Source organism: Sporobolomyces koalae, assembly GCF_050403365.1.
Source record: "Sporobolomyces koalae JCM15063 DNA, S_koalae_JCM15063T_v1_ctg6, whole genome shotgun sequence".
NCBI classification, from domain to species: Eukaryota; Fungi; Basidiomycota; class Microbotryomycetes; order Sporidiobolales; family Sporidiobolaceae; genus Sporobolomyces; species Sporobolomyces koalae.
The window spans coordinates 170,980-190,166 of NW_027481765.1; the positions used below are offsets into that span (position 1 = coordinate 170,980).

A 19,187-nucleotide genomic window follows, 5' to 3' on the forward strand; every position below is an offset into this window, starting at 1 on the left:
GCGCGCGTTTTATAATCGATGTTGAGTGACATTGTGTGTATACGCTGCGGCCTCGTCCATGTCTCGCCTTTGTGCAGCAATTGCTTTCGATAGAACCGTCCCAGTGCCCTCACATATGAAACCATTTCAATTACAGGAGGTCTACAACTAGAGCTCCGCGGGAAAGACCAAGAATGATCAAGGTGCTTTTCCGAGGTCCGCACTATCATAGCGGGACGCGGTAAGGTGCTTTGAGAGCATACAAGCGACTGCAGAAGTACCACAAGGATCGAAACTTCGTTTCCGCGAAATTAGCAGTGCTGTCGAAATTGTGAGACAAGTGGCTGACGCGGTTGACGATGTCCGCTGGTCGTAGGCGCCCTCTCCTCTCTTCTCTCCAGCGCTCGATTCCGGCGCAACTCAGCCCGCCGCCCGGAGGATCTAATGTGGACCCTCTTGAGTGTCACAACACCTATCACACCATCTCTCGATGTCTAGTTGGAGGACCCTCCACCCTTCCAACCCGCGCACAGTCCCCCTCCCTCCCCACAACTTCATGAACAATGTCAGACATGTTCCCATTCAAAGCCCTCGCTGCCTTGCTGAACCGCCTTGCCAACCCGAACAAGGTCGGCGCCCCGCGATCACCTTCAATCAAGGCCAGCAAGACAATCCTCACGCGCAAGGCGCCATCAAGCCCTCATAGAGCGCCGAATACTGCATGAACATCGAACTTCTAAAGCGTGTCCAGATGTGGGACATTGTGACGCCCCTCGCTCTCTTTTCTGACGCACACCATCAACTCACCATCGAGCATCACTGGCCTCTGCTTGAACAAGGAATCAAAAACCCGAACTCACCAACTGATACAACTCGCTGCGACCGATCGACGGGAAAGGTGATGTGCACCTGAAAAGAGAACGAAGGCCGGTACATCCCACATCTGGAAAACGGCTTTTGGTCTCGATTTTGATGCCTTACTCGGCGCTCGTCAAGAGCTCGATGTCGTCTAGCGAGCGAGAAACTTCGTGATCGCCTTGATTGAACCCGATCGAGGGGCGTCGTCAAGGGGACGCAGAGTGATTTTTTGACATTCCTCGTCTTTGTGGATAGATCCCTTTTCTTCCATAGATCCGGTCCATTTCCTACACATAGGAAGCTAGCACTGGTGCAAGATCCCGGCCAAGAATGATAACGGGGCTTTTCCCAGCTCCTGTTCCAGCTGTAGACCTGGAGTCTCCCTTTTGTAGGCTCTGAACCGAAGCAAGAACCGGTGCTCTCAGACTGAAGGAACAAAGAACGACGGGAACTGTTGCTGCAAGTGAAGAATGTTACATAGAGCGGAGCCTATTGTCCGTTGCTGCCGCTTTGGTCCTTCAAATACCGTGCCAACTGCAAGTAGTATTTTCCATCGAACCCTCGCTCACCGTACAGGCCTCCACGTTTGCTGTACGGGTCTGCTTTCGAATCTGCCACCGGCCAGGTGCCGTCGTTCGTCTCGATCTTGACGTTCTTTGACACGTACGGTTTCAGCTGTATCGGCAAACAGTCAGCTCTGTCCGACAGAAAGAGTGACACCGGCAGGCAGGACTTGTGAATAGACTGACATCGGTCGACTCGAGCGAGGCGGGCACGACGAACGTCCTCATACGTTCGGGCATCAGCAGGTATGGCGCTTTGCTACGACCTCCATGCCGTCCCTGTCGTTTCGGTCCAAGTCCGGGCATGGAACCCGTACCTGCGTACGGTGCATCGAGTCGATCAGTCTGTCGGATTTTTTCCCCGGGGCGCCTGATCCAGGCTGTCAGACGACGGGATTCTCACCTTTGTAAAAGTTCTTGTTCGCTTGCTTCGACACGAGAGGCATGCGCGAAGCCTTGGAGAGTAGCGAGAGAGTCGAGTGCATCCTGGCACGAGCGAGAACGCGCTTTCGGGTATGTGTTGGGTGTAACGTTGAGATCTAGTCTGTTCTAGCGACTTGTCATCAGGTGCTGCTCTGCAACGGGGAGCGAAGCGATGGAGAGCCGAACCGAATCTTTTTGATCGGCTACAGACGAGGCGGTTCGGCGCGGGTCTCGATCGAAAGGGAAGACGGTCTGACTGTTGCAGGAGTGCGATATGCAGGGTCTGAGATGACCTGGTGCGAAGTACGAGCCAGAAGACAGGGTCTGGTTGATCAAGGCGAGATTGACTGCTTGCGACCAGACGCGCTGGCGCACCTGTGCTTCTCGACATCACCGCCCGTCGAGTCCAGCCTGCATCGCCTTCACGCTCTCTCGTGGCATTCTAATCGAACGTCGAGCTCGCCGAGTGTGTATCCGCTCACGTTCCGACCCCGCTCCGCCCCGCCGCAACCCGTGTCTCGGCTGATCGCGACGCTGTCCACGTCCTCCCCTCTCTCGCCGCACTCCGCTTCCCTCGCCACTCTACGCTCTCCCCGCGTTTCGTGCTTGCATAAAGTGTGATTGTCATGGGGTCTCGCGCTTTCGACTTTGAAGATGTCGAGGACCGCGACGGTGTCAGGCTCTCGTGGAACGTCTGGGCCGGCTCGCGCATCGAGGCGACTCGCACCGTCGTGCCCATCGGAGCCGTGAGTCTCTCTCGTGTTATTTGACATAAGCTTGCGAAGCTGATCTGGAATCGACCACACAGTTGTACACGCCGCTCAAAGACCGACCCGATCTGCCTCCAGTCTTGTACGAACCCGTCACTTGCAAAGCGCCGTGTCGCGCAATCCTCAACCCGTACTGCCAGATCGACGTGCGCGGCAAACTGTGGATCTGTCCGTTCTGTCTTCAGCGCAACGCGTTCCCGCCCCACTACAAGGATATCTCGACCTCGAACCTGCCCGCCGAGCTTCTCCCGCGCTACACCACGATCGAGTACACCCTCAGTCGCCCTGCTCAGATCCCTCCCATCTTCCTGTTCGTCGTCGACACGTGCCTCGACGAGGACGACCTCAAGGCCCTCAAGGAATCCATCATCGTGTCCCTCTCGCTTCTGCCCCCGCATGCCCTCGTCGGTCTCATCACGTTCGGCACGATGACTCAGGTGCACGAGCTCGGCTACACCGAGTGTCCCAAATCGTTCGTGTTCCGCGGCACGAAAGAGTACACCCCGAAACAGATCACCGACATGCTCGGTCTCTCGACCTCGTCGCGACCGCCAGGCTCGATCCAGCCTCCTCCAAACGCGCCGCCACCCCCGTTGTCGGGCGCAGCACGGTTCCTCCTGCCCGTCAGCCAGTGCGAGTTCGCGCTGACTGCGATCCTCGAAGGTCTCCAAAAGGACGCGTGGCCCGTCGCGAGCGATCGCCGGGCACAAAGGTGTACTGGTGTCGCCATGTCGGTCGCGGTCGGACTGCTCGAAGTCAGTGTTTCGTCTCGCTCTCTTCAGTCACAGGTAAACTGACCGACGCTCGTTCGTCTAGACTACGTTCCCAAACACGGGCGCGAGGATGATGCTGTTTGCCGGAGGACCAGCGACCGAAGGACCAGGTATGACGGTTGGAGTCGAATTGCGAGAACCGATTCGATCGCACCACGATATCGAACGCGACAATGTCAAGTACTTCAAGCGCGCGACCAAGTTTTACGAAGCGCTCGCACGACGAGCTGCACAAAATGGACACGCGATCGACGTCTTCCTGGGATGCCTTGACCAGGTCGGACTACTCGAGATGAAGTCGCTGTCGAACTACACGAACGGATACATGATCCTCGCCGATTCGTTCAACATGAGTCTCTTCAAGCAGTCGTTCCAGCGAGTGTTTGCCAAGGACGATCAAGGTCATCTGCAAATGGGATTCAACGCGACGTTTGATGTCCAGGTTCGTCGTGATCATTCCCCGACTGAGAATGCATTGTCTAGTTTGCTCACTCGGAATATGTTCATGTCCTGCAGACGACGAAAGAGCTCAAGGTGTCTGGTCTGATTGGTCACGCAATCTCGGCAAACAAGAAGTCGGCATGGGTTGGCGAAACCGAGATCGGTATCGGCCAGACCTCGGCGTGGAAGATCTGCTCGATCAGCCCCAAGACTGCCAACGCGGTATACTTCGAGGTCGTCACGCCCGCAGGACAGACGCTGCCTCCGGGTGCGCGCGGCATGATCCAGTTCGTGACGCACTACCAGCACTCGTCGGGCCAATACCGATTACGAGTTACGACGATCGCGCGCAACTTTGCAGAGGCGGGCAACCCAGCCATCTCGGACAACTTTGATCAGGAAGCCGCTGCGGTGCTCATGGCGAGGATCGCAGTATTCAAAGCCGAGATTGATGACAGCCCGGACGTCCTCCGGTGGTTGGACAGGATGTTGATCCGACTCTGTCAGAAATTCGCCGAATACAGGAAAGACGATCCGTCGAGCTTCCGGTTGAACGACAACTTCATGATCTATCCGCAATTCATGTTCCACTTGCGAAGGAGTCAGTTCTTGCAAGTGTTCAACAATTCCCCAGACGAGACCGCCTACTACCGGTAAGTCTCTTGCACTCCCTGGTACTTCTTGCAGCTCGAGTCTTGGACACTGATCCGCTCACGTACCCACCTACCAGACACATCCTCAATTCGGAAGACGTCAACAATTCGTTGATCATGATCCAGCCGACGTTGATGTCGTACCAGCTCGAACAAGCTGCCGAAGCCGTTTTGCTCGACTCGATCTCGATCAAACCCGACGCGATTCTCTTGCTCGACACGTTCTTCCACATCTTGATCTTCCACGGAGACACGATCGCGCAATGGAGGAAAGCCGGTTACCACGAACAGGAGGGGTACGAGAATTTGGCGCAATTGCTCGATGCACCGAAAGAAGACGCGCAGGTGAGCTGTTCACGACTTGTTTTGCACTGCGCACTAGTATGTACTGACTCGAATTGTCGCTCTTGTACAGGATTTGCTGCTGGATCGCTTCCCCATTCCTCGTTACGTCGTGTGCGACCAAGGAGGTTCTCAGGCTCGTTTCTTGCTTTCCAAACTCAACCCCTCGACTACTCATGTCTCGGGAGGTCGTGAGTTGAATCACACAAGTCGACAGCATTTTCCTTGTCGTGCTGACCAGTCGCGCTCTGCCCTCAAACCTAGAATATGGTCAACCGCCTCAGGGACAGGCTATCTTTACCGACGACGTCTCGCTACAGATCTTTATGGATGTGAGTCTTCCCTGCACTCTCGTATGTGCTGATCAGCCCGCTGATGTCAGCTTGTGCCGGTTCTCTTTCGAATCACAGCATCTCAAAAAGTATGGGCTTACGATCTTGCTCCCGTCCCGCCTCATTGTACTGACGACGCGTTCGTATGCAACAGGTTGGCCGTCACGGGATCTTCCTAGAACGCATGACTTGTACATTTTCCTCGAGATGTTTTGTGTCACGATGTTTTGTCTCCATATTTTCTCTAAATGCGCTACTGTACGTCACGATGGTCTTGCGGTTGTCTCGCGCTATCAACCGATAGCTTCTTGCTTAGAGCATGATTGCAAGCTGCGAGACAAAGGGAAGAGCACAAAAGCGTGTGATCGTGCACGAACCCTTCCCTTTCGTGCACGCGCCTGGCGTGCCCCCTCTTGACGCCCGCTCCTCTCTCTCTCTCTCCCTTCTCTTGTTTTCTCACTCGAGACTTCGACGTCGACCCGCGCCTCCGTCACTTAATTCAGGTGCGTTAGCGCCTTTTTCTCTGAGCCCTTGTAATCCCCCCGCGTCCGAACGCATCGCGCGCGTCGTTCAACTTTTTTCTTCGCACGACCCCGCGCCGTGGTCCGTTCGCTCGCCTTTTGTCGCTCACTGCCTGTGCACGCGCATTCCTTGAAACAGACACATCACCTGAAGTCTCGATTGGGCAGGGCTACTCGCAGGAATTCTATTCTCGGGTACGTAATTCTCGATCGAAGGTGGTTCACTGCCAACTGCCACCCCTCGCAACGTTCTGGCTCGCGTTCTGAAGCGGTCGTTCGAATGTGCCTCTTTTGCTGATTTTCACTCTGCTTCTACCCTGTAGCTCACGAGAAAACAACGCCAAGAACCCTCACTCAGCCCGTTCCTCGCAAACAATCGACGCGTGTCGAAATCATCGCCGCGACCGCTTAATTCGACCCCGCGCGCGTTCAGTCCTCTCCCGGCTCAACCAGCGCGAGCCTCCCCCTCGCCTGCCCACCCATACCCACGCCAGCCGCCACCATCACGTCCGAAACGCGTCCGTCGCCCTCGTACCCGGTAAACCTGCCGGATCGAGGTGTGCTCTCGTCTGACCTGATATTGTCGGACCCACCCGATCTTGAACCAGCAGAGTCGCCTCGGGACAAGAACTACCAGCTCCCAACCCCGGCCAACACGCCTCCGACTCGGTACATGGCGGAGTCCCCTCCAGTCTCGGCCAAGGGTCCAGTTCGATCATTCGATCCGTTCGCTCCCCTCCCGTCCGCTTCGTCTCCAGCCACGTTTAGCGCGTTTGGCGTGCCTGCATCGCTGCCGCGGCCACACACGCAACAGTTCCACCAACCTCGCGATGTGAGCAACAGCGACCCGTTCGCGTCGACTTCTTCGCCATCTGCTCCGGCCGCGCAGGCCCCCTCCAGCACACGCGCTCCCCGTCCTTCGTCTCTGTACATTCCAATGGATGACGAGAAGCGCGTCGGCAATGCGTCGGGGAACACGCCGACTTGGCCGTTTGACGCCAATGCTCCCTCCACCTCTTCTTCGAGCGACGGAGACTATCTTCGACCATCCCGGCCCTCGATCAGCGCGAACACTCCTGCTTCGCCGTCCGATATCCACCCTTCGTACGCCGAGCATGCTCAGTATCCCAATGTAGTATCGTCTGCTGCACATCTGCCGTCCGCAGAACCTCTCAACCTCTATTCTTCCATCTCGATCGAGTCCGGTCCGGCCACCGAAGCGGCATTTTCGAGCTCTGCCTATCCGGGTTACAGCAGAAATACGACCCTACATGCCTCGAAGGGGTCGATGCTCGGTAGCCGGCCGTTGACTGGAGAAACCCCTTCTCGACATGGACCAGCGTACTCGGTTGGAACGCACGGACTCTTGTCCTCGAGACAACAAACGAATGCCTCGCTCATTCCTAGCAGTCTCGCACAACGGCTCGACACACCCGCCGCGTGGCTCGTCCTCTACTTTGCGTTCAACCTCGGACTCACCCTGTTCAACAAGCTCGTCTTGCAAGGGTTTCCGTTCCCGTGGACCCTTACAGCCATCCAGATGCTCAGTGGCACGATTGGAACGCAAATCGCCTTGTCGCGCGGGATGTTCACACAAGCGAGGCTCACGAATAAGGAAAACATGGTCATGCTCGCATTCTCGGGTTTGTACACGATCAACATCGCCGTGTCGAACCTGTCGCTGCATCTTGTGTCGGTTCCGGTCAGTCAGCATCTCTCTTCCAGTTTGATTTGTGGCTAGGCTGGGACCGCTGAACGCGAAGTTCGCAACAGTTCCATCAAGTCGTGCGCGCGATGACGCCGCTATTCACGATGGCCCTCTCGATCGTGTTGTATCGCAAACGGTATTCTCGGCAGACATACCTCTCGCTCGTACCGGTCATTTGCGGAGTCGCGTTCGCAACATTCGGCGATTACTCGGCCACGGCTTGGGGATTCTGCTTGACCTTGTTCGGCGCCGTTCTCGCGGCGTTCAAGACCATCATCACGAATAGGGTGCAAGTCGGACGCCTCAAGCTGCACCCGCTCGACTTGCTCGTGCGCATGAGCCCGTTGGCGTTTATGCAATGCGTCTTTTTCGGGTGGTGGTCGGGAGAACTTGAACGGGTCCGAATTTATGGTGCGACGGAGATGACGCAGCAGAAAGCGACGGCGCTCTTGGTCAATGGAGCGATCGCATTCGGGCTCAATGTCGTCTCGTTCACGGCGAACAAGAAGACAAGCGCTCTCACAATGACCGTTGCTGGTACGCTCTCATTTCCTTCATCCTGCTTACCCTTGGTCTCCCTCTCACAGGGACTCATTGCCGTTTGCCGTCTTCTCTCGCAGCCAACGTCAAACAAGTACTTTCGATCGTGTTGGCCGTCCTCATCTTCAACCTCGCGCTTAATCCGACGAACCTGCTCGGTATCGTGCTGACGCTGTTTGGCGGAGCATGTAAGGATTTCCTTTGTCTAATCGTGTCCTTCCTGCGGAGTCTGACTATAATTTCATCGTGTCTGAACAGGGTATGCCAAGGTCGAGCTGCAAGAGAAACAGGCCCGGGCGCAACTCGCTGCAAACTCCCCCAGCCTGCCCGGCGCCAAATTGGGCTGACGGAGGGTTCCTCAATCGCATTGTTCACCCTCCGCGTTTGTGTCTACATAATCCCCGGATTCGGATCCTTCATACCCCGCTCCCTCTATTTTGCTACAAAAAGCCGAGGACTGTATTAATCTGTTTATAGATTCCCTAGCACTAGAGCACGCGATCGCCATGTTACAACGCTTGTAAAACCAACCTCCTCACCAGACCATGTCCTTTTCGAAACCCACTTTGTTGGCGAGAGAGAGAAATAACCGCGTGGTGAGCGGATTCGGACTCCACACGGAGTCGTCGGCGGCTCTTTGGAAATTATTCTTGCGGTCCTGCACCACATGCTCGCGCGAGGCTTGCGCTCTTCTCCCACTTTTACGCTACGCTCGATCCGCACCATGTCTAGCTCTGCTGATTACTACGTCGGAGTCCAACAAGATGGTTCGCCGTTGACCACGTCTGCCCCCGCGGCGAACGAGATTCCCCAATTGTGGAAAACGAGTCGCGCTTCGGACAAGGCGGGCGAGTCGAGGACGTTCTACGGAGTCGGTGGTGACAAGACGGTCGTTGCCGTTGGACTCGGCAAGTCGCAATCGAAGAACGAGAACGTGTTGAAGGAACAAGCGCGCAAGACCGTCAGTTCCTCTTCTTCCCGAGTGCTCACTTTGGGAAGCCATGCCTCGTGTTCGGTACCTTGACGAGATGAGTCGTGCTTGACAGGCGGCAATTGCCACGCACGCCCTCAAGGCTGCCGGCTCGAAGAAGTTCTTGATCGACCCTCTCGCGTCTCCCCACTCTGCCGCCGTCGGCGCCACCCTCGCCGACTTCAACTGGCACCTCAAGACGACTTCGGCTGCCAAAGCCAAGCTCGAACCGGTCGAGATTGACGTGTTGGGTGGAAGTTCTGTCAAAGCTTCGCTCGAGAGTGAATCAGGCAACCATGGTCGAATCCCGCTCGACTGGGAAACTGGACGGATCTATGGCGAGGCACAAAACTTTGCCAGGATGCTCAAGGAGACCCCTGCGAACGTAAGGGAATTCTCACAAGCTCTCATCCCGTTCTTGAGTTTCTCGCTTCGATGGTTGGGCACAACTGACTTGTGAGGGCTACCCGAAATTGCAGCGCATGACCCCGACCATCTTCTGTGAACACGCCAAGAAACGCTTCGAGGGTGTCGCAAACGTTACGATCGAAGCTCACGACCTCGCCTGGGCCGAGGAGAAGAAAATGGGCTCATTCATCTCGGTCTCGCGTGGATCCGATGAACCGCTCCGCTTCCTCGAACTTCACTACAAGGGCGCCAAGGATGCGAACGAGAAACCGATCGCGTTCGTCGGCAAGGGAATCACGTTCGATTCGGGAGGAATCGTACGTGACTTTTTCACTTGCTTGCTTCATAAGTGATTGTCACTTACGTTTACGCGTGGCTACAGTCCCTCAAGCCCGGAGCTGCGATGAAAGAGATGAGGGCTGACATGTGAGTCTACTTGCCAGCAATGCGGCTTGACTTAGCTCCGCTGACAGGTGTTTGGCAACAGGGGAGGAGCTGCCACCACTCTTTCGGCTGCCTGGGCCATCGCCAAGCTTCAAATCCCGATCAACCTTGTCCTTTGCATTCCTCTGACTGAGAACATGCCCTCGGGAAAGGCTACCAAGGTACTGTCTCCGTCTCTCGGCAATTAGAATTGGCGCCTGACCTAGCGTGCGTGTACAGCCCGGAGACGTCGTTGTCGCCTCGAACGGAGTCACGATTGAAGTTGACAACACCGACGCCGAGGGTACAGTCGATTTCGGTTATTCTGTCCACCCATTCGATTCGATACTGACCTCGAGCTTCATCTCTGGTTCGAATAGGTCGCCTCGCTCTCGCCGATGCGCTCTACTACGCCTCTTCGCAATTCAAGCCTTCGACGGTCGTCGATGTCGCGACTCTCACGGGAGCCATGATGATCGCGTGCGGCAACCAGTTCAGTGGAGTGTTCACCAACTCGGACGAACTGTGGACCGAACTTGACGAGGCGGCCGAATCTGAGCGCGACCGAGTGTGGCGCATGCCGCTCGACGAAGGGTACATGTCGCAAATCTCGGGTACCGGGATGGACTTGTGCAACACCGGTGGACGCCTCGGAGGCGCTTCGGTTGCTGCCATCTTCCTCAAACGATTCGTCGATGGATTGATTGTTGACGGATCCGACAACGAGAACCAGGAAGGGCTGATCCGATGGGCGCACATTGACATCGCTGGCAAGTCGTCTCTCTTTCCCATCTTTCGCGTCTTTCCTTGTTCGTTCGACTCATCAAGGGGAGCGCTCGACAAATCCAACAGGTACGATGGATCTCGCAAAGGGAGATGGAGGATACAACCTCGCAGGTATGACCGGTCGCATCACACGTACCTTGATCGAATTCGCGAGGCGATCGGTCAAGGCTTGAAGTGTAGCTGTAGGCAGTATGATCCAACATGAAACGTAGTTTTTCTCTGGCAGTGAACGTATCCGTATAGAGAAGCCAGAAAATCACGAGCGTTTGTGAGATTGAGATCGGGACACAGATTGCCTTGAACACTCGCGCCAGAATGGGGGCTCGTGCGCGCGAAATAACAGAAACCTCCGTTTCCCTCCGAGAACGCGTCTGCTGCTTTTTCGACCTCGTCGGATACGGGCGAGAGGGACATGTACAGCATCGACGGTACGGACCGTGCAGATCCAATACACGCAGCGGCAGGAGGACGTCGAGCGCAAGACCAGGCTCTCGAATCGCAAGCTCTCGTCAACCGCATGTACAGGGGCTAGGAATATGGTAGAAACGGCTGACGCATTGCTTTCGAGTATGGGAAAGACAAAGGTAAACGGCAAGTAAAAAATGGTGATATGGTAACGACAACTGCTGAAAGACGAACCCCTCCTCCTCTCTCCTCTCCAATCCAAATCGACATGAGTGATGTCGAAACGAATTTAGAGCTCTTGGCTCTGTCCGGGAACCTTGGTCTTCGAGGGAAGGAGTTCCGAGTGGATGTTGGGCAGGACACCACCTTGCGAGATGACGACACCGCCGAGGAGTCGGTTCAACTCCTCGTCGTTGCGGATCGCGAGTTGCAAGTGACGCGGGATGATACGCGACTTCTTGTTGTCACTGCAGGACAGAAGAGGGAGGAGCGAGTCAGTTTTCAACGCGAGAGTCGACAGGCGCGTCGAAACATGAGTGGGAAACTCACCGAGCGGCGTTACCGGCGAGTTCGAGAATCTCGGCAGACAAGTACTCGAGGACGGCAGCGAGGTAGACTGAAGCGCATCAAAGATATGAGGATGGTCAGCACGCGAACGCCGGATGCGCGACAGGTGGTGCGTGGTGAGAGGGAGACATACCAGGGGCACCAGCTCCGACACGCTGGGCGTAGTTTCCGCGACGAAGGAGACGGTGGATACGACCGACGGGGAACTGAAGACCGGCTTTGGCGGAACGCGATTGAGCCTTGGACGAGTCTCCTCCGGCCTTTCCTCCAGACTTTCCTCCAGACGACATGATGTAAGTTGAGTGGTAGTGGGGGGTTGAGGGTGAGTGAGAGAGCGAGTGATGAGAAAGGGAAAGAGAAACGTGTTGCTTGAGGGAAGGGTTGCAAGTTCAGCGGGGGGCGCGTGTGTGTTTCTGTTTTCGAAGTGAGATGCGTACGAGTTGAGATGCGTAATACGCACGCGAGAGGCGCGAAATGCGTACGTACGCATTTGTTTTCGCCGATTTCGTTGTAATCGCCACATTGTTTTGATCCGATTTGCAAGGATCACATTTCGCGCCCGAGTTTGCTCACCACCCCTTCTCTCCCCCTTCTTCCTCTCCCTCACACTCACTCCTTCCAACCCACCAACACACTCCACAATCACCATGGCCCCCAAGTCCACCACCGCTGAGGTTCGTCCCGGTTACAAATGGAAGACGCGTCTCGCTCGTCACTGACGCCTCGCCTCGCGTGTTTGCCCTTGTACAGAAGAAGCCCGCTTCCACTGCCGGCAAGGCCCCTGCCTCGAAGGCTCCCGCTGGAAAAGCTCCCGCCAAGAAGGCCGTCAAGAAGGCGCCTGCGTCGGGTGACGACAAGAAGAAGAAGAAGCGCGTCCGCAAGGAAACCTACTCTTCGTACATCTACAAGGTCCTCAAGCAGGTCCACCCCGACACTGGTATCTCGAACAAGGCCATGCTCATCCTCAACTCGTTCGTCAACGACATCTTCGAGCGCATTGGTGAGTCTCGCACTCGAGCTTCTGGATCGCCCGCCTATGGCTCAAGCGCTGACTTCGGCCTGTTCTTGTTCGCTCATTAGCTGGAGAGGCTTCCAAGCTCGCTTCCTACAACAAGAAGTCGACCATTTCTTCCCGCGAGATTCAAACCTCGGTCCGCCTCATCCTTCCCGGAGAGCTCTCGAAGCACGCCATCTCGGAGGGAACCAAGGCCGTCACCAAGTTCTCGTCGACCAAGTAATTGAGACTAGGAGGCTTGAAGGAGGAGTGAGAGGAGGAGGTACGGGATCGGTGCCCACATTCGTCTTTCCAGTTGTTGTTTATCGTTTTATACCACCCCGTTTTTGTGTGTGTGCTTCACAGTCGCGTACCTCTCGTCTCTCGAAGGTGTCGCTGCCGAATCTACCCATTATCTACCTACTGTCGGGGTTTCAGCATCGTCTGTGAGAGGCAATCGGTTTCCTTTCTACCTGTCTCGCCTGTGTTCCATCAGGGACTATAGGTCATGTTAGATTTCAATCTTAAGTCGCCAGATTATTCAGGCTCGCGGTCTGGATCCGGTACTTTTATCGCGCAGCGGACGTGCGGCAAAACAGCTGGTTTGTAGTTTCTGTGCGATTTTGTGCCTTGTGTGTCACTGTGTTTGGAATATATAGTAACTTTGAGCTATATATAAGCCCATAAGCTGCTTCTTCAAAAATCCTCGATGGTCTAGTGGTTATGATTCGGCTCTCTCACAGCCGCGAGCGGGGTTCGATTCCCCGTCGGGGAAAATCTTTTGGCACATGTAATGGCAACGTTCTTTTTGCGCCTGAAGTCCTCTTTCTATGGACAGGAGAGGCAAATACACGATTAAAGACCCGCGTCTGACTGGAGCGTCAATACTGCGCGGCCGTTCGTTGCAGACGCAAACGCGACGCGCGTACGTCGATCATTGTCACCTGCGTCTCTTGCGATATCGGCTTCTCAGAGTCGATCAGCACGATGTCGAGCCAAGAGGCTCTGATACATTGCCCGTGTACTGCCGCCTTCAATCCTACGCGACCGCCGCCTGCAGATCCGCCCCTCGCGCTCTTTCAACATCATTCGCTCTCGAGCCTCCTGTTTTGCGAGGAATGCGACGCAATTCGCTGCGATTCGTGTGCAAGCAACGAAGTGGCCTGCTATTACTGCCCAAATTGTCTGTTCGAAGTCCCGAGCGCGAGCGTGAGAGGGGAGAAGAATCGGTGCGTCTCCCCGCGGTCTCGGCAGTTCCTCATCCTGGTCTAATCTATGCAGGGATGTCGCAGATGCGCGCGCAATTGCTTCCAATGCCCTCAATGCGTTCACACGCTTGCAGTCGTCGCTTCAGATCCGGATGCTACGCTACCTCCCAACTCGACTGCCGCCAGTGTCGGAGTACCACCCTACCTACTTGCGTGCACATTCTGCGGGTGGGACTCGAAACAAGTTGGAATCAGCTTCGAGAAGCCGACTGGGTTGGCGTGTAAGCTGGGCTTTCCTGTCTCCGTTGCTGATGGCAAGCTGAAAGGGATCCATTTTCAGTACAACTTCAAAAAGCTGAGGAAGGCGCGCCAGAAATGGTCGAGTTTGATCATGTCAAGGATCATCTAGAGCCTTTCGTTCGGCGCTCCCTGGCACAAACGTCGTCCCAACAGCCTATGGCTTCTTCCTCCTCGGCTGCCCTGTTCAAGGATATCCCAGGTTTCAATACACGCTACCCGAGCGTGTTTGGCTTGGCAGCGCGAGCGAGAGGAGCTGGAGACCAAGGCACTGTCAAGGACGAACTGGAAAAGTACTCGAGTATCCATCCAGCTAGGAGTGGTGGTTACAAAGACGGGCATCGCGAGCGGGATGCCAAGGGCAAAACGGTCGATCGAGAATCCCAGCTCGCCGATTCGATAAAGCGTATGACAAACTTGGAGGAGATCGCAAGCCTCGATCAGCGCTGGAACGCGAGCTGGAAACAGCCGCTCCTATCGCGGTGCGTTCCATTTCTGACTGCTGGACAGGGCAGAGATCCTCACTGACCAATTGTGCTACTGTCAACAGTGACTTGAAACCTCTGCGCACACCGCTGCAATCGAAGCGATCAAAGCGCTGTCCGGCTTGCAAGCACATTCTCATCAAACCCGAACAGAAATCCTCCTCGACTCGCTACAAAATCAAGTTGGTTGCGGCCAATTACATTCCCTCTGTCACGATATTCCGTCGTCCACCAGCTTCGATTGGCTCGCGATTGAGCGCCATCGCGGCAGGTACTGCTTCTTCACTGCGCCGGACAACGCGGACTGCAGCGGTACGATCTTCAAACGATCCAGCTGGGATGGCAGAGGACGAGCCTTTACGACCTGGACGCACGTACACCTTTGAGATCAGCTTGACAAATCCGCTCTATGAACCGATTCAAGTTCGGCTCGGAGTTGCCCGTCCCGGAGCGGGCAAGGTCGTGGAACCAGGTCAAACCCCGCCACCACCGCCATTTGCCGTCAACCTTCCGACATCAAGCTTTCCAATTTCGGCTTATGCCGAAGATTGGGAATACGAGGATGACGAAAATGCCATCTTGCGAGACGACGCAGGTGACGACGACGACGGAGCAGATTCGGGCCTCACGGGGTCGCCCAAGAAGAAGCGAAGGGCCGCACCCGGTATTGTTGAACGAAGAATGAACCGCACGACGATCGCGATGGAGGTCGCGGTCAGTCGAGATGTTGTCGGGCCCCTCCGAGTACGTTTAACTGGCTCTCCCTTGAATCTTCGTCGCTGACCCTCTCTCGCCTTGCTCTTTCGCAGGCGAACATGCTTGTGACGTATGTGTACAACGCAGACGAGGGCAGCGCTCCATCCTCGCCAAGCAAAAGCTCCCACAAGGGCTCGCAAAGGGAGAATGTCAAGACGTTCTCGTTCTGGACGCTTTTGCAGCTCGGGACAGTTCAACCTCGACCACTCGAATCCCGAAGATCGATGGCAGTTAGCTCTGCTAGCAGCAATTGAACCCAATCTTCGTTCATCCTCGCGTGCGCTCAGTTCCGATCGTGCAGAGAACCCGCTCGCTCAAACCTGTCGCAGCCAGTCGAGCGCAAGAACCAGTCTTCCCATCCTTCTCCTCCAGGCTCGCTCTGGACCGCCCATGCAGGCCTCGCACCAACATTTTTCAACGACGGTACGGCGCCTGCCTCCTGGGCCTCAGCAATACGACGTTCTATCGTCATGGTTGAGCGTTGTGCACAGTGCGATAAGATGCGGAGGAATTGAGACTCTGTCAAGGGCGAAGACAGAGTGCCGGGCTCGACTAAGCGGTGTGGAAGCGTCGGATCAAGGGGAGGGTACAAGTGGGCGACTCTTGATGGACGCAGGAGCGCAAGACATCGGAGGACGTGCACCTGGAGCTCGATTGGTAGACGCAGGAACGGGAACGGCGTCGGAGGGAACGGCTGGGACACATCTTGCTCTTGCGGACGCCTCGAATCGACACCTTTGACGATTTCTGACACGTCGACCCCAGCTTCACGTGCATTGCCTCCAAAGAGAATCCGCGCCGCCGACACGAGCGACAGGGCTGCCAATCGCGTTTCTTTGTACACTTGCTTGTTGCGCTCTTTCGCCGCTTCCAAGCGTTCCTTCCAGCCTATCCGGTCCTCCTCTCCCTCCCCGGCTTCGAGTGCGCTCGTCACCTCTTGCCAGAGCATTGGCTCGTCTTCGGTGTTTGCTAGGCACTCGAGGTGGATCAGGCTCGAAGCCTTACCACTAATGACCGCACGGGCAATCCGCCGCACTCCCGCGTTGCTCAGATTGCACCCATTCACGGCAAGTACTTGCAGTCGACCTCCACCGTTGGGATCTTCAAGCCATCTCGCCAGCGGTTCGGCCGCATCAGGGTTCAACCCGCAGACGGACAAGTGAATCTGCGAGAGTCGCGACTGGGCCTCGCCGAGATTCAGGTGCGGTAGGAGAGCGATGAGGCCTTGCGTGCCAATCGCAGGATTGTTTGTAAAAGATAGGCATGTCAGGGCTGATCCAGCAGACGAAATGGTTTTGCCAAGAAACTCGGGCAGCGAAGAGAGCGCCAACGAGATGTTGTTGCCTGTCAGGTAAAGATGAGTGATTGTCGGAGGATGCGGTGCTGGTCGGAGGAGGCTGAAACAAGAGACCTGCCATATGAGCGCTCGCTTTCGGAGGATCGCTCATTACGAAGAAGCTCACTGTAACGTGAGCAGATACAAGGCGACGTCGCTGAGTCGACAGTCTGAAAGATTCAATTCCTGTCAATGGGGATCTGGTGAGTATACAGAGGCTCGAGCACTATCGGAACTGCAAGTACCTGTAGTCGAGCTCCGACGTCCTGTCCTCGCAAGCGCTTCATTCCAACCAGGAATTCTCGCACGCCATCGTCACCCAATTCATTCTGTGACCTATTCACGTAGGGAAACGCGGATGAGCGTTGATGAGCGGGCAACAGAGAGTGTCAACTTACAGCGATATGCTCGATGCCGCGGGAGACCGCTGCAGCTCTTTCAACACGTGTGTTGCGCCATCTGGGCCTTTCAGCTGCGCATCAAAGAAGTCGAGGCGCTTCGTACCCCCTTGCCTCGCCCGGAACAATTCCCATTCATACGCGGTCGGCTCATGACGCTCGGAAATATAGCGACGAGTTGGGGTCGTGATTGATCTGAAGAAGCTCGCCAAGTCACCTCCAGGTTGTCGAAATCGGTCGTAGAAGCTCATAGGAGCTATTTCGAGGCCTGATAGGGGCGGATGAACTGCTTGTTGAAACCGAAGACCGCGAGTGGGGGAGCGGTCGGCGCTTAGCTTGCGGAGCGCAGCTGACGATCTTGCTTCCGCTAGTCAACGTTGTTGACTATGATTCTGGTGGCTGTTCTCTGGAGTGTGGTGTGCCGAGGTAAGTAGACGCTAGAATCGCTGCAAAAAGGGAAGTGTCATCGTACCGAGTTGCGCACGCGCTTCAAAATTGTAGCGACTCTGCCTTCCGCCCTCCCAGACTCGTACCTGCGGAAACACCGGGCAGCGGGCCAAAAGGGTAAGGGACGTCCGCTGCCAGAACGGTGTCAAAAAAGAAAGTCGCGACTTGTAGTCACTCGTTGAGTTTCCCCGACGGGGAATCGAACCCCGCTCGCGGCTGTGAGAGAGCCGAATCATAACCACTAGACCATCGAGGACTGATGAAAGGCATTTTACATTGCACAATATACACACGCTACCCATGGATGACCTGCAACATAAGTTTCCGGCGTTTGCAAACGGATGTCGTCGATGCGAGCATAAATCACGCATGAGCCTTTAGATCGAGTTGTGCAAGACGTGCTTTGCAAATCCATAAGCGACAAAAGATAAAAAGATAAAAACAAAACGCTGCAAAAGCCAAACCAAAGATGGCGCAAGCGAATAAGGCAAGATGAAAAACGAAGGGTATAGGTGATACGAGCTGTTGCGAGTGCGTTCAATTGTCCCGATGGTCGAGTCTTGAAAATCATTTGACGGGGGCGAATGGACTTTGACGAGTAAAACTTAGAAGCGCATTGATCGAGCAACCGGTGCTGCTCTTGGTGGTTCCGCCGTCGTCTGTCCAGGCTTGATCTTTCTCGTAGTGGAGGTGGTAGAGTAAGGTCGGAGCCGGGCAGGCAGCGCGGAAGCAGACTTGGAGGGAGATGATCGCCTGGGGATCGAGGAATGGCGATGGAGAATTTGCTGAGAAGGCGATGGTGATGCGGGGACATTCGAGTTGGAGAATCGTCCAAGACCGGTGAAGGCTTGCGTGATCTGTCCCTCGAAAAGTGTGAGCGGAGCATTGACGCGCATGGGTACACGGGATTTGTATGCTTACTTCGGCCAGAGGTGACTCTGTCAAAGCTCGAGCACGACGATTCGCTTCTCCGACATCGACAACTGCGACGTCGAGGGACATGTCGCTCTCGTCGTCGAAATCGAGACCACCCTCGAGATCGCTGAATTTGCCATAACCCGAATCGACAGCTGAAGCAGGCGAGTCGGGACACCGATCGAGGGGAAGGGTCGAACCCTCTTTCCGAGCCCTAGACCGAGACACGGGCGCTACACACGGGTTTTCTGGTACCGATTCCGGTTCGAGCGGTGGAAGAGGCGGGAGAACTCGGGTTCGCAAGGTGCCGGTACAGATGCCGTTCGTCGTTGACAGAGTTGTCGGTTTTGTCGCAGGTCGTTCCGTCACCTTGACCAGACCAACTTTGCGTGCACAGTCTCCCGCTTCAGGTCCGAATTCTGCCTTTTTCGCTTTCCCGCCCTGCGCTGTCCGTTTGGTCGCTTTGCCGAGCGGATTCGCGTTCTCCTTGTCCCGAATCGCGTTTGCACCACCGATCGAGTCCTTCAACATGGCGAACCCGCCATTCTTGCGACTGTTTGCATTCGCGTTGGATGATCCGGTAGTCCGTCGAGAAGGAGCTGGAGCAGGGGCACTCGCAGTTGAATCTCTATACACTGCAAACATGGATGCTGTGTGGGCGATGTACTGGGCAAATTGCGTGGAAAACAGCGAGGAGCGAGGATTGTTGATCGCCTTTCTAAGTCGGTGCAAAACTCGGCGGTGACGGTTCCAATAGGGACGCTCGAGCACCCAAGATCACTGAGAGAAATGCTCGAGATAGGTGATTCGCTCGGAGGGTCGATCAGGTCGGTGAAGACGGCGGATGACGCAAGGAAAACAGATGCGCGCCAACGTTAACGGTGCCCGC

General features: G+C 55.7%; 9 protein-coding genes across 9 annotated transcripts; 5 read left to right on the top strand and 4 right to left on the bottom strand.

Moving 5' to 3' along the window:
• Positions 1–1,326: 1,326 nt before the first annotated feature.
• MRPL27 (mitochondrial 54S ribosomal protein mL41 MRPL27) lies at positions 1,327–1,885 on the bottom strand (the record flags this gene model as incomplete). Its single annotated transcript, XM_076676892.1, has 3 exons — positions 1,327–1,512; positions 1,587–1,717; positions 1,804–1,885. 3 exons carry the CDS (start codon positions 1,883–1,885, stop codon positions 1,327–1,329), a joined length of 399 nt encoding a protein of 132 aa, XP_076535874.1.
• A 564-nt stretch (positions 1,886–2,449) lies between these two features.
• SEC23 (GTPase-activating protein SEC23) lies at positions 2,450–5,313 on the top strand (the record flags this gene model as incomplete). Its single annotated transcript, XM_076676893.1, has 9 exons — positions 2,450–2,569; positions 2,632–3,348; positions 3,410–3,808; positions 3,883–4,460; positions 4,538–4,805; positions 4,876–4,993; positions 5,067–5,134; positions 5,213–5,223; positions 5,289–5,313. 9 exons carry the CDS (start codon positions 2,450–2,452, stop codon positions 5,311–5,313), a joined length of 2,304 nt encoding a protein of 767 aa, XP_076535875.1.
• A 1,015-nt stretch (positions 5,314–6,328) lies between these two features.
• JCM15063_003850 (uncharacterized protein) lies at positions 6,329–8,250 on the top strand (the record flags this gene model as incomplete). The annotated part of the gene is made up of 4 exons (XM_076676894.1): positions 6,329–7,357; positions 7,429–7,900; positions 7,984–8,091; positions 8,162–8,250. 4 exons carry the CDS (start codon positions 6,329–6,331, stop codon positions 8,248–8,250), a joined length of 1,698 nt encoding a protein of 565 aa, XP_076535876.1.
• A 377-nt stretch (positions 8,251–8,627) lies between these two features.
• Positions 8,628–10,663, top strand: JCM15063_003851 (M17 family metallopeptidase; the record flags this gene model as incomplete). Its single annotated transcript, XM_076676895.1, has 8 exons — positions 8,628–8,864; positions 8,950–9,258; positions 9,353–9,598; positions 9,664–9,707; positions 9,769–9,886; positions 9,945–10,008; positions 10,085–10,474; positions 10,557–10,663. 8 exons carry the CDS (start codon positions 8,628–8,630, stop codon positions 10,661–10,663), a joined length of 1,515 nt encoding a protein of 504 aa, XP_076535877.1.
• A 521-nt stretch (positions 10,664–11,184) lies between these two features.
• On the bottom strand, positions 11,185–11,752 carry JCM15063_003852 (histone H2A; the record flags this gene model as incomplete). The annotated part of the gene is made up of 3 exons (XM_076676896.1): positions 11,185–11,362; positions 11,445–11,511; positions 11,596–11,752. 3 exons carry the CDS (start codon positions 11,750–11,752, stop codon positions 11,185–11,187), a joined length of 402 nt encoding a protein of 133 aa, XP_076535878.1.
• Positions 11,753–12,109: 357 nt separating this feature from the next.
• JCM15063_003853 (histone H2B family protein) lies at positions 12,110–12,700 on the top strand (the record flags this gene model as incomplete). The annotated part of the gene is made up of 3 exons (XM_076676897.1): positions 12,110–12,136; positions 12,213–12,462; positions 12,543–12,700. The coding sequence occupies 3 exons, from the start codon at positions 12,110–12,112 to the stop codon at positions 12,698–12,700; spliced, it is 435 nt and encodes a 144-aa protein (XP_076535879.1).
• A 743-nt stretch (positions 12,701–13,443) lies between these two features.
• Positions 13,444–15,456, top strand: JCM15063_003854 (uncharacterized protein; the record flags this gene model as incomplete). The annotated part of the gene is made up of 5 exons (XM_076676898.1): positions 13,444–13,685; positions 13,749–13,945; positions 14,005–14,443; positions 14,512–15,190; positions 15,256–15,456. The coding sequence occupies 5 exons, from the start codon at positions 13,444–13,446 to the stop codon at positions 15,454–15,456; spliced, it is 1,758 nt and encodes a 585-aa protein (XP_076535880.1).
• Positions 15,457–15,485: 29 nt separating this feature from the next.
• JCM15063_003855 (uncharacterized protein) lies at positions 15,486–17,187 on the bottom strand (the record flags this gene model as incomplete). The annotated part of the gene is made up of 4 exons (XM_076676899.1): positions 15,486–16,599; positions 16,666–16,724; positions 16,784–16,874; positions 16,937–17,187. The coding sequence occupies 4 exons, from the start codon at positions 17,185–17,187 to the stop codon at positions 15,486–15,488; spliced, it is 1,515 nt and encodes a 504-aa protein (XP_076535881.1).
• An 801-nt stretch (positions 17,188–17,988) lies between these two features.
• On the bottom strand, positions 17,989–18,943 carry JCM15063_003856 (uncharacterized protein; the record flags this gene model as incomplete). The annotated part of the gene is made up of 2 exons (XM_076676900.1): positions 17,989–18,240; positions 18,305–18,943. The coding sequence occupies 2 exons, from the start codon at positions 18,941–18,943 to the stop codon at positions 17,989–17,991; spliced, it is 891 nt and encodes a 296-aa protein (XP_076535882.1).
• Positions 18,944–19,187: the final 244 nt, after the last annotated feature.